The sequence below is a fragment of the Paramormyrops kingsleyae genome, chromosome 10, assembly GCF_048594095.1.
Source record: "Paramormyrops kingsleyae isolate MSU_618 chromosome 10, PKINGS_0.4, whole genome shotgun sequence".
NCBI lineage: Eukaryota > Metazoa > Chordata > Actinopteri > Osteoglossiformes > Mormyridae > Paramormyrops > Paramormyrops kingsleyae.
In genome coordinates this window covers 1,039,238-1,053,412 of record NC_132806.1, presented here as the reverse complement: position 1 = coordinate 1,053,412, position 14,175 = coordinate 1,039,238, and the positions used below count along the sequence as shown (strand labels likewise).

The window sequence follows — 14,175 nt, the reverse complement described above, 5'->3', positions numbered from 1 at the left end:
CCGCTGACTACAGAGCTGGCGAGATCCAAAGCTATTCCTTTGGCCGCCGATTTCAAATGAGGTTTTGCTATATCAGAAAGGGTAAAACGAATCTAAAAGCCCTACTGAGCATGGAGCCCAACCCACGCCCGTACATCACGGGGCTCCCCGCAAAACCGGGGAGCCCATGTCCCGCCTGACTGGTGTAATACTGAATAAATCTCTGCAAATTGTGGTACGCCATGCTCCCCCCCACCCCCTCCGCTTTCTCTCGCTCTTTTTTTTTTAAACGGGGATCTTTGGCACGGGGCGAAAGTGTAGCTTGACGATCGTTTTTCCGTAGGAGAAATTAACCAGAGTATTCTGATCGTTCTTTATCTCAATATGCAAATTCTGGAGGCTCTGCTTGTTCACCGGTATGTAGTGCAGCTTGTGGAACGGCAAAGTGACTACGTCGCCGAACCCACCATCTATTTTAACGTTTCTCAGGAGCAGCACTACAAATTCCCCCACGTGCTGCGGTTCCACGATATTACAGTACACGTACATATTATAGAATCCCGCGTGAATGTCGGCGGGGTAGGGTGAGGTCGGCCCGGTACCTCCTACATTATACCAGCGACCCGGCTCAAAGCCCAGCATGTAGGCCAGAGTAGGTTTAAATTTGATCCTGTATTTATGATGTCTGGTTATATTAACCCTTCGCATAATCTCGCTGTATGCGAAGAAAACATCCGTACCTAATTTTTTTAACGAAGCGTTGATTTCTGACACAATATGTGAAACAGATTCATAATATCCGACTTTAATTTTCCAAGGGAAAAGGTAAGGCAAATCCACTAAAGGATCAGCCTCTCTTTTTGCCTCCACCTCCGTATCCCACAATTCAAAAGTATTTTCCGGGTATGTAATATTTCGCCATGTGTAACAATACATGATTTCAGCCAGTCCTACTTCATAAGGCCCCCGTAGCTCTATAGGTCGCGAGAGCATCACGGTGTAATCCGAACTCTGGTTATCGGGGAAGATGGAGAGACAAGAGTTTGACGGTAGCGTGAGGTAAAAAGAGGGGCGATCCTCCATTTTTTTTTCCTTTTCTTTCAAAAAAAAAATTAAATTAAATCTGTATCAAGTCCAACCGCGGAATCCACGAATCAAACCTCGAAGGCCAACCCTGCCAGCATACTAAAATCCACTTTTTCCCCTTTTCGTCGGTCTTTGAGCCTATAACCTTCTCGACCTTGAACGCACGTTTCGGAGATATTTTGACTTTCTGCAGCTCGGCTTCATAGAATGTCCCCTCGAGTATTTCACCGCGCACGTCCCCTGGTAACCGTGAAAAGAACTTAAAATGCGTCGTCATGTTTGATCATACACGTAAGTGTAGTACATCATTTTAATCTGTAAATGGTCTACTTTTATCGAAGTATACTCACAATATCCACGAAACATTGTGCTTTAGTAAAATAAAGAAAATAAACAGGGTGCGCTTTCAGCCGTCTCAGTCTCCGTGAAAATCTTTTTGAAACATGTCACTAAAATGAACTGAAACTCCGCAGACATGAGAAATATATCTATAGAAAGCTGAAAGTGTTTACTTTTAAATAAAGCAATTTAAATGAAAAGTAAATATTTTCAGTTTATGTAATCCATGTGAAACCAAGGAGAGGCACAGAATTTCTGTCGCACTTCATTATCTGCTAATGACCCGAGGCAGGGCACGCCCACACGCCATTCACACGGAAAACAGTCCAGGCACTATACATACAAAGGCCACGCCCCCCGGACAGCTTAAAAACACACACACAGCAAGCTGCTATGACAATGGGTAAGTTATTAAGTCTTATATAACTCTTATTCTGATAATATTAAACTAATATTAGTAAATATTTTCCTCACTTCAGCTAGCTTTTGTCAGCTTATGTGAAACATTGGCTTTCAATGCCATTTACATAGTTTAGTGTAGCACGTAGATAGCTCTGCTAACATGCTGCCTTATGTAGCGAACATGTTATTTCCTGGTGGCTAAGCTAATGCCTTATGGAGTTTACAAATGTTTGTAAATGTTCTAATGTATTTCACCTCGTTTTGGATAGCTTTAGATTATGGTTGCTAATATACATTTGGCTCCATTTTGGTTAGCCTATAACACTGCTATCGGTAATGTTATTTAGCACAAACATATCGGGTGTAAATGTTTGAGATGCTAACATTTTTTTAGGCTAACATTTCTTTATTTAAATGTTTTTAGGAATGTGTCTGCATCACCCTTGCCTTCACCAGCACCTCACATCGGGACACGCATGCTAAATAAACCACAAACAAAGAAATATGTTTCTGTCCTCAAATTATTTTCTTGTAGCACTTTCCTCTGTCCCATACCTGACTGAAAGGGGTAATTATACAGCTCATTATGCGGGTCTTTGTCTTCTCTGGTGTGAACTACAGCATTATTCATGATCATTCCCACCTCCTCGTATATGGCCTTTCTAAACAAAAAGTGTCTTCGAAAATTTAAATGAATGTATTGTTTTCTGTAAATGAGTGAGTGAGATGATTGTCACATCATTTTGAAGTAAAACCTCTACACTACAAGATCCAGGTCACAAAAGTCTTGTACACAAATGTCATGAATGTGTTTTGTGGTCTAATTTCAGTGACTTATTTTTTTGTTGTTTTCAATAATCACGCATAACTGTTTTTTTCTCCAATATAAAGACTTGTACATACATGCTGCTCATATATTATTGTAGCCCAGTTTGTGCTGAATACAATGTTATCAGACTTTAGACATTTATATGTTTATAAGTAACTGAAAAATACACAAATGTCAGGACATGTCAGAATCTCTTCAGGGCTCTAAAACACCTTCAGACTCCCAAGGGTTAAAATCACTCATAACTACCACATAATTTTTATTGCTCATAATCCTAATATCACTGTATAACAATCTGCTTTCCTCGGCAGCTACATTAGGTGCTCTGTAACAAACACAGACAATTCGGCTATTTGAGTTTTTAGCATCTTTACCCATATAGCTTCCGTAGTTTTACTTATATCAGTAAGCTCCCTTGCCTGCAAGTTTTCCTTTACATATACTGCAACACCACCTCCCTTCTTACCTATACGGTCTTTACGGAACAACGTGTAACCATCCATATTATATTCTTGTCCATCCTTTTCTCTCAACCACGTTTCAGCTATTACGGTGCCTACTTATAATATGATTTTTTGGGGCTTTCCGTTTCCCCCCACTTACATACATAACTAACCTCCCTGCCCCCCCAGTCCCTAGTTTAAACATTCCTCAACTACTCTACAAATACGCCTTCCCAGTACACTGGTTCCCCTCCGGTTCAGATGCAACCCATCCGGCTTGAACAGGTCCCACGTACCTGTTCCAGAAGGTCCTCCAGTGCCCCATAAACCTAAACCCCTCTTTCCTACACCATCCTTTTAGCCACACATTTAATCTCCTTATCTCAGCTAACTTAGCCTGACTTGCACGTGGCACGGGGAGTATTTCAGAAAATTACTGGCTTATTGGCGACTTCTATAAATTTATCCTGCAGAACAGCCCTTCTACCCTTGCCTATGTCGTTGGTGCCAACATGCACCACGACAACTGGATCCACCCCAGCTGGGGCCAAAAGCTTGTCCACACGATCTGGAAGGTCTCCTACCTGGGCACCAGGCAGGCAAGACACCGTACGGGACCCTCTATCACGCGTGCACACATAACTGTCTACTCCCCTAATAATTGAATCCCCCACTACCACAATCTCCCTCTTCCTGGGGGGAGGGGGCTCCTCAGTGCCCAAGGGCCCACCTGCCTCCCCAGTCCCTTCCGGCTCTAAAGCTGGAAGCACCTGAAACCTGTTAGACACAGACACCTCAGTTGATGCCGCCTCTGTAACGTGTGTATGCCTTTTCCTGCGTCTACGACCTACGGTCACCCAGCTCTCTCGACCTCTCTGCTCTTCATTCTCCCTCCTCCCCGCTAGTGGCGTACACACCATCTCCATAAACGGCGTATTAACTAGCTTATCTAACTCACTGTTGCATTGGATGAGAGCCAGTTGCTCCTCAAGGTCGCAAACCTTGACCATGAGTGAGTCCACTAGCTTACATCGCTCGCAGATGAAGTCCGACTGGACACTAATGTCCAGAAGGGCAAAAATCTTGCAAACGCAACACTGAGCCGGCCCCATAATTAACTAACTCACTATGACCCCGTACTCCCAGCCCAGTAAATTTATATAGTGTATTTAACTATAAAGATTAATTTGCGTAACGATAAATGCAGTAAAGTGCCGAGTACACTAAAATAAGTTATTACTTGTGTTAAAACGGAACTTAATTATTATTTTTATTCAAAATTTTAAACCTGATTAATTTACTACTACTTACCAGAAGAACTTCTGCCTGAACCAAGTATGAACTAAAAACAAGGCGAAATCGAAGTTGTTCTTGGGAGGTCGAAAAACCACAAAAACCCCCTCACAGCAGGCTACTACCGGAGCGGGAAAAAAGTGGAAAATGTCCTCCTGGCCCCGATTGGCGACCAAGCAAAGCTCAGGAGCAACTGTCCTTTTCCGGTGCTGGGTAGCGATACCAACGTTAGATATTATTAGTTATTATCGCCCCGTGGGTGTTTGTTACGGAGTTAAACGCGGACAGAAAACGCCGCTCACGCGACACCCACAGCTTTCTGTCAGTAATAATCGCGCTGTTAATTAACAGACAGGACAGACAAGCACTCACGCCGACCGAAATAAGAACAATAAATAGAAATAAAACAGCCACCCACGTAAACAGGTAAAGCACACAAACACTCAAAATATACGTTCAAAACACTCCAAAAAACAATCCCAAACAATCGCTGCAGCTCAACACCACTCTCTCGCGGCAATCCCAGCAATCCTTGCGTTCAACTTCTTCGCCAAGTCTTCAGTGCAGAAAGTTGCTGTGCTTCCTTGATCCAGGAATGCATAAGTTTTGATGGCCTTTGTGCCTTTCTTGTGTTTTATCTGCACAGGTACGATGGGAAGTATACATACATTACTCCCGGCCCCAGTATGCTCACCTCTTCCACACCCTGCCAACACGAGCACATTTGTTACTTCGGCTGTGCCTTGTGAGCTGTCATCTGCACTATTATTCTCTGAAGTAGTATCTTCCTTTACCATGTGTAAGATAGCAGGATGCTTAAGGGAACAGTCTGGGCATAAGGTCCTTTTTTTACAGTCCTTAGACAGATGACTTCAAGAACTCAATTCTTTCCTTCAAAGGCCGATCTTTTATCCTGTTACACACGTTCAGAGCATGGTCAGTACAAACAGGGACCTTGGAAAGCACTGGCTGACTTAACTGCTGGAGGTTTCTTCTCTAGTTGGCCTTTAGTGGCATTCTTATCAGTAGCAGACACACTCACAGCGAAGCTGCTCCTTTTGGACTCATCTTTTCTTGAACTGGCCTTCTTCTTTGAGCTTTCCTGGCTATTTGAAGTAGCATCCAGGATATCTCCAAACAGCGGGTCATTGGCAACCTTAGCTTGATGGTAAATAAAGTCCACTAGATCAAGAAACCTGGCTTGTTTTCTTCTTTTATCTTGAATGTCGTACGCAAAACTTCTCCATTTCTCTTTCAACTTGAATGGAAGTTTGGATAAGATGCACTTCATGTTGGTAGGATTGTTCATCTCGTCCATGTAGTCCACATCATTCACTGTGTTACAACATCCAATCAGGAACAAAGCAAATGCATTCAATCCTTTTCTGTCTTCTGGCTTTATCTGAGTCTATTCCATTGCCTTCTTGATAAAGGCATTGGAAATTGTCAGTTCGTCCCCATAGTGATGATCAAGCAATGCTCTGGCTTTTCTGTAAGCCTTGTCTGGCCTCATGTGCTCACAGCTACGAATGAGATCAAGTGGCTTCCCACTCGTAAACTGTTCTAGGTAATACAACCGATCTTGCTGGCTGTCCGTTTTGCTATCAATGGCATGCTCAAAGGCTCTTATGAAAGATCTGTAAGTAAGGGGATCTCGTGTGAACAGTGGAATGTCTCTGTGAGGCAGTTGAGACAGATTTTGTTGCTTCATGAGAATCTCAGTGACCTCGTTTTGACGCTGCAATACTTGATACAGGACATCGGTAGAATCAGAATGCGGAACATTATCTGTCACAGGCCTTGATGGAGAATTTCGATTGATTGAAGAAACAACTGATGCAGCTGGCTTTAGATTGACAACAGACAATGGCTTACCAGCTCCATGACGCTCATAATCATCACTGGCACACTTTTCTTTTCTACCAGCCAAATACTTAGACCCAGCTCTTGGCCTTGGAGATGGCTCTAAGAAATCATCCATAGACTCACGAACTTCTTCATACTCTTCATAAACTTTTCATTTGGCATTTGACACGGCAAGCTCGGTTTCTATTTACAGCTGTTCCTTTTTTGCTCTCAAGTGAACTTCTTCCCGTTCAAGTTCTTCCTTTATTTTCATAGCCACCACTCTTGCTAACAGTGCTTCATGTTCTGCTTTAAGTTTCAACCGTGCCGAGCTGGTGCTAGATAACCGAGATGCATGACTTGTGACAGAGTTAGCTTTAGAGACACTATCATGAGGTCTAACATCATCTTCCTCCTCTTGAGAGCCTCCTTTAACATTAGCAATCAATTTATTGGTTTCCTGTATGAACACTTTTACCTTTTCAGAATTCGCCCTCTAGTGGTTTGGACGCATACATCCGAGTTTTCAATAACAAAGAAAAATGACGTTCAATAAAAGAAACAAATGTATAAAATCAACCAAAAACGGCTTGTTACAGTACAAGAAACCATTATTATAATATATGTACAAAGTTGCACAATTTTTGTGCCATGGTTATTTTGTAACAAGTTAAACAAAATGACTATGGCAACCATCTTTAAATGGGTCGAGTGTCCGGAAGTGAAATATAAGTGTTAATAAAATAAAAACTAAGCATTTCAAACTATTTCCTTCACGACCAACAATTCATAAACCGTCACAGTATTAAGACAAAACACCCATTTTTCCATAAATATGACTCTCATGTTCTCAAATAGCTTGCTCACTCTTCGCAGAAAAATGTCAGTCGGCATTGTTTACATTCGCGCTATGTTTTTCATCTTCGGAATTTTATAAGAAAACCATTGAATAAAATGACAAAGTTACCCTCGTTTGAAAGCTTGATCTCTTATGTACATAATTCAATCACTGTCATTTTTCATTGTCAAGTATTTTTTTAGATACATGCTCTGATTCCCTGCTAGCATACCATTTTTTACACACTGAACCTTTGGCCATGGTTATTATGTTTCACCATAATAAACTTTTTGTATGAACATCAACTTACAGTGTCATCTGCTTCATCCAATACAGGTGCATCTAAGGTTTGCAAAATGGTATGGGATGTGCTGATTGGGCATTGTTTTTCGCGCTGGGGACATAAATGCCCCAATTATTCTCTGCTGGTGCAGTTTTTGTCGGAGTGTCTCGAGTACGCAGAGTATGCAACCCTCCACATGTAAGTACATTTATTTACAGTTTACTCTTTTATTCTATAGATTTTTATAATTCCGTGATTCAGCAAATTATAATTAACATCTGCTTTGGTAACAATTGTATTATGGTACATAGGGAAAAGTTCCGCATCGCCTTTGTCAAGCTTTGCGTGTGCAAAGTAATGCGCAGCGCTTTTGGCTTTTACTTGGACAAAGTTATGCGGGGCATTGTTTGGACAAAGTTATGCGGGGCACTTGTCGGCTTTGTTTAGGCAAACTTATGTACGGTACCTGTCGGCTTTGTTTGGGCAAAGTTATGTACGGTACTTGTCGGGTTTTTTTGGGCAAAGTTATGCGGGGCATTTGTCGGGCTTTGTTTGGGCTAAGTTATGCCGGGCACTTGTCGCGCTTTGTTTGGGCAAAGTTATGCAGGGCACTTGTCGCGCTTTGTTTGGGCAAAGTTATGCGGAGTTAGGGTTAGGGTTAGAAATAAAATGTTTCTTATGACCAGTAAGTGGTAGTGAATTTAGAAAGAAAGACGCTATCCCAAAAAACACTGCTAGTTACACTGTGGCCAGTTTGGATAGGTTTTGGATAGGTCTTGGATAGGTTTTGGATATATTTGGCACAAGTCCTGTGAATAAAATATAGATTTTCCTCCATATGTGTGATGTTGTGTGACAAAATGTTTCTTATGACCCATAAGTGGTAATGCATTTAGAAAGAGACGCTATCCCAAAAAACACTGCTAGTTACAGTGGCCATTTTGGATTGGTTTCAGATAGGTTTTGGATATGAAAGGCTCCCAGGTGCACCATTTGTTCTTTCCTCTTTAAAACCTTTTCGGCTACATCAAATGACATGAAATTGGGCACACATGTAGAAAACAAGTTAGGGAACCACATTTTAAAAATTGGACCTAATCCATCATGTACTTCTTTAAAATATTTGCAAAAATCCAAGACACAAAGACAGGTTTTCGTATTTTTCCAGCTGTTTTTGTTATATTCGTATGTCCATAAATTATACACAGTTATTCATTTTGGTTATTGAGCTTCCAACAATTGATTGTAAAGGGGTCAGCTTTGATTTTAGGTATCAGGCATGTGTCTGTGACTTTTACATCTGAAGTTATAAGGTAATTATTCCAAAGAGGGAAGGAATGCCCCCTGCAATGGGCCCCTGGTGCACCCCATAGAGTTAAGTCTGCATGTCTGCTTTCATATGTTTCCTGATCATCCTTTTGATCATCTTCACTCAACGGCTCACATAATTCCTCATTAAGACGTTTAAACTCTCCAAAACATCTTTCAAACTTCAGCAAAGCTTCTTCTTTAACAATATCAACATTGCATTCATCTTGCTTCAATTTTTCTGTCATTCCTTTCCTTGGTTAACTGTGCCAGCTTTCCCCTTCTCTTGCCTTTTAGTCGGTTTATTTTCTTCTCAACAACCTTTTCTGTAGTCTTTGGCACCCTCTTGTGGTCAACAAACGCATCCACATTATTTTCTGCCATTTTGTTCAATCGCAAATCTACACACGTAAACCGTGACAATTCCATCAATTCTTCACAGCTTCTAAACTCTTCCAATAAATTTACAGCCACTTCTGAAAAGAGTTACTGGATGTGTTTGATCATTTTACATAAAAAACTGAATGGCTTTCTGAGCTGGATAGTTACTTTCCATTCCTCCGTTGGCTAGCTAACTAGCTAGTGTTGCTAGCAAGCTAATAGGAAGTAGGAGAGAATATCAGACCTGGGTCGGGGAAAGCTTGATTCAGCCAACGCAAGGTACGACTTTTGACTTTGAGCAAGTTTTTTGACTTTGATTGTGAGTGCAGCATGCTGACTCAGCAGCCTCGGACCTCAAAGTTCTTTTATATGTGACACATCTCAAAGCTGAATAAATAAAAAGTCTTGAATCCAGTCTTTTCGTACTGTTTATATCTTTCTTGAAAACTTGAAACTATACAAAACAAAAGACGAATTCCTAATTACTACAAAAATGCATTACGTGACGGTCAAAAAACTGTGATGATTCTGGATTCAAGGCTTCTGCTGTCTTATGCGTCCTTACGCTTTTACAACAAACTCAGCAGCCAATGAAATTGCATCACGTGGCAACTACGTAGTAAGGTTCCTAACTCTTATATTACAACTAAAATTTAACTCAAAATTCTATGAGAACTATTCCTAAAATATTAAATTCAAATAGTCAAATGTGCATATTTAATTAGAGCACAAAAAATGGCTCTAACATATCCCGGCCACTAATTGGTCTATTGGTTTTGTCGTCATTTCCGCTGTTTCCTGTGAGAGCGAAACTGGTTGCTAGCGTGCGAACTTTAAAACTATAGATATCACCTAAATAATAATTAGAATGAAGTCATCAGTACAAATCTTCGCAAATAGGTTTCTGAAAATTTCCAAACCCCGACGGATTAATCACCTTCGCAAGCACCGACCCACAATCTCTGTTCAATGAAAAAGGTGCTTCCAGCTTTAGAGCCTCAGTTTTCCCGTTTCACGTAAGTACAACTCCATGTCTCCTGTTCCGTGTTCTGAGTGCAATATGTTTAGTTATTCTTCTCCAGTCATTAGTGGTACATTTACATGTGAGAAGTGTCAGTTAGTCGCTAGGCTGACAGAGAAGATTGTAGTGTTAGAGGGACGTATCCGGACATTACAGAACATTCAAGAGAATGAGAGTTATATCGATTCAGTGTTAGTGGCTCCGGATATGTCCACCACAGCTATTCAGTCTCCCCCCACTCCGGCAGCAGAGCTTTCACAGCAAGGCAAGTGGCTGATGACCCGGCAGCATAGCCGTAAATCCAAATCTAACTCACACCGGCACCATTCGCCTATTCGCATTTCCAACAGGTTCTCCTCACTCAGTGAAACTCCTACTGAGACACCTGTTGAAAGTGCTCTAGTAATTGCCGATTCTATTCCAAGAAACATCAGAGTAGTGACTCTAGCGACCATAGTAAATTGTCTCCCTGGTGCCAGAGCAACCAACATCGCAGCAAATTTAAAAGTGCTGGCTAAAAGTAAAAGTAAATACTCTCAGATTATTATCCACGTCGGCACTAATGATGTCCGATTGAGGCAATCGGAGATCACAAAGGCAAATTTTAAAGAGGTGTGCAACCTTGCGAAGAAGATGTGTGTGTCAGTAACATGCTCTGGCCCCATCCCTGCTAGACGTGGTGATGAAATGTACAGCAGATTATCGTCGCTACATTGTTGGCTGTCGGAATGGTGCCCGATAAATGGTATGGGTTATATAGACAACTGGCGGACATTTTGGGGTAGGCCTGGGCTTTTGAAGAGTGACGGTATTCACCCCTCGCGGGCTGGTGCCAACCTCCTGTCTAAAAGCATAGCTCATAGCCTCGAGGCAAATCACTGACTAGAGCCAAGTCCAGGCGGCAGGCAAACCAGCATAATTGACCGCCTGCTAGTCGCTTAGAGTCGTCACCTAGGGTTCATTTTATTGAGACTGTGTCTGTTCCCCACGTTTTAATCATGGAAGCCTATTCCACCATAGTGTGTGCCATAATAACTTAATAAAAATCACAATGAATCCGTTACTAGAAAACAGTTGTGATGCAAGGCTTAAACTTGAACTTGGACTTCTGAATGTAAGATCACTGGCTCCTAAGGCACTATTAATAAATGAAATAATTACTGATTTTAGTCTTGGTGCCCTATGCCTTACTGAGACCTGGCTTAAACCGAATGAATTCATGGCACTAAATGAATCTACTCCAGCTGAATACAGTTATAAGCATAACCCTCAACCACATCGCAAAGGTGGTGGTGTTGCTGCAATTTTTCAGACAAACCTAGGAGTGTCTGAGAAATGTGGTTTGAGTTTCAGCACATTTGAAACTCTTGTTCTTAGCCTTGCTGGCTCATCTCTTTCTATCTCTTTATCCCAAATCACCATTGTTATTGTGTATAGACCACCTGGGCCATACAGTAATTTTCTTAAGGAGTTTGCTGATTTTTTAACAAACCTGGTGGTCAGTACTGACAAAGCTGTTATTGTGGGTGATTTTAACATTCATATGAAGAAAGATAGTGATCCTTTAAAAATAGCATTTGCAGCTGTTCTTGACTCTGTAGGTGTATGTCAGAATGTAGTCGGGCCTACTCATTCCTGTAACCATACGCTTGATTTGATTATTAGCATGACATCCTGGTGGAACATGTATTTATTATGCCTCAGAGTCCTCTGCTCTCAGATCATTACTTGTTAACCCTCTGGAGTTCACGGCATCATTAGTGATGCCGCGTATCTTTCTCGTGTATTTCAGTTCATAACTCGCTGAAATTTTATTATAGAAACATGGAAAAAACGCTGACTAAATCCGTAATCTGTCTTCTTTTCAAAACGCCTATTGTTGGAAGTATTAAAGTTTTAAAAATTAGGTTAAATCGGCAAAAAAGTAAACCATGTCACCTTACTTTGTTTTACCTGCATCAGGGGCGTGTAGTACCGCTGTCACCCGAAGATCGCTATTCACATTATAAATAGCCGCATTAGCGCATATTCAAATCGCATTCGCATAGTAATTTGATGAACAGCGCAACGGTGAAACGCAATCCAGATACATCCCCATCAGCGCCATAAAAGGGGGGTAGGGACATGGCCAGGTGACAATGGCTCATCCATACACATGAAAGTTGCTACATATTCAATGAAAGGAGCCAGAAATAGTGACATGACTTAGTTTTTCCAACTGAATGTTGCAACTACACCATTTAGTCATCTTCATGTAGCCAAGACTTTGCTGATCAGATATCTGGGATCAAAACAAACTGCCAGCATTGCTTACTATGTACTTTTATTATGTTTCTGCAAGTGTTCCAAACTGCATTTTGCAATGTCTTTACTTTGATAATATATAATTTGATTTATATAAGAAATAATTTATTTGCCATGATTTTTTATGATATTTGAAGAAATGTGTGATCATGCCCCAGTCAGTGAAAGTGTGTTTCCTACCCCTAGACCCCTGAGGGTTACCATTTGAAATCCAGTATAGCCTCCCGTTGACCACAGGTCCAAAGTACAGAATCAGAAATTCCATTGCCTCACTAACTACAACAACATTTATGAAACAACTTCCACAGTCCTTCAGCCTTACATCTGAAGCATCGTGTGTAAATGAACTTGAACATGGAAAAATCCCTTCGTAGCATGCTAGATCTTGTAGCTCCACTTAAGAAGATAAAGCATAGAGATAAGAAACCTGCCCCCTTGTACTCTGATCATACACGTGAACTCAAGCATCATGCAAGCTAGAGCGCAAATGGTGCTCAACTAAACTAGAAGTTTTCAAATCTGCATGGAAAGAGAGCCTCTCTAAATACAGTGACTGCACTAGTGACTGCTAGGTCTGTGTATCTCTCCAGATTAATAGACGTTGAACAAAACCAATCCTAAATTCCTATTTGAATCCGTGTCTAGGTTAACACAGAATTCTTCAATAAACTCGCAAGTCCCACAAGCTCTTAAGAGTGATGACTTTATTACATTTTTAATGGTAAAATAACTAAGATTAGACAGACCATTCAGGGCATGTCCTTAGCTACTTACTGCTGCCAGCCTCCTGCTAGTCTTATGCCTACCAATAATGAGACCTTTGAATCTTTCATTCTTATAAAACACTCAAAACTTTTGAGCTTAATTTCCTCCTGTAAATCCTCCACTAGACTCCTAGACCCAATTCCTACAAAATTCTTCAAGGAAATTGCACTGTAGATTAGCACTACCCTGTTAAATGTGTAAGACTCATCTCTAAGGCTTGGATATGTTCCAGTAAATCTACCAAGAAATGGCTTACAAGAAAGAGTTCTGGAATAGTCAAGTCAAAGCCCGGATCTGAATCATATTGAGATGCTCTGGGGTGATTTGAAGAGGAAGTATATGCAAGACACCCTTCAAACATCACACAGCTTAAGGAATTCTGCATTGGAGAGTGGGGAAAACTTTCTGCCGGTCGATGTCAGAGATTGATAGATAGTTATAGGAAACGTCTCATTGAAGTTATTTCAGCCAAAGGGGGAAATACTAGCTATTAGGGCACAGGGTGTCCTAACTTTTTCCTCAGTAGGCATTGGCATCATAGTTAATTTCTTTTGTGAAACAAGTGAATTTGTTTCTTTTTTTTTGCATAGGTGATACAGTTACATCACCTTTATCTACACATATGATTTGAAAGAAGATTTAATAGTAACATGTTGATATTTCTTAATAAAGAACTAAACATTTAATGGGATGTCCTAATTTTTTCACATGACCATGTTTTGATGCTCACATAAAAAGTATTACTAGAACTGCGTTTTATCATCTACGGAACATAGCCAAGCTTCGTAAGATGCTCTCGCTTCATGATGCAGAAAAATTAATACATGCCTTTGTATCTTACAGACTGGACTACTGTAATGCCCTCCTTTCTGGTTGCACGTCTGGATCCTTACATAAACAGCTGGTACAGAATACAGCAGCCAGAGTTCTAATAAACACTAAAAAATTTGATCGCATTACACTGGTCTTATCCTCCCTTCATTGGCTACCAGTTAAGTCTTGGATTGACTATAAACTACTGCTATTAACCTATAAAGCACTGAATGGCCTTGCACCAGA

General features: G+C 40.9%; 1 protein-coding gene across 1 annotated transcript; it reads left to right on the top strand.

Annotated features, from left to right (window-relative positions):
• The first annotated feature begins 10,036 nt into the window (after positions 1–10,036).
• On the top strand, positions 10,037–13,886 carry LOC140593209 (uncharacterized). Its single transcript, XM_072717128.1, has one exon. It carries the CDS (start codon positions 10,057–10,059, stop codon positions 10,927–10,929), a length of 873 nt encoding a protein of 290 aa, XP_072573229.1. The 5' UTR covers positions 10,037–10,056; the 3' UTR covers positions 10,930–13,886.
• Positions 13,887–14,175: the final 289 nt, after the last annotated feature.

What these genes read in the sequence shown, in the direction of transcription:
- LOC140593209 (XM_072717128.1), top strand. Translation starts at nt 10,057, where the DNA reads ATGTCTCCTGTTCCGTGTTCTGAGTGCAATATGTTTAGTTATTCTTCT.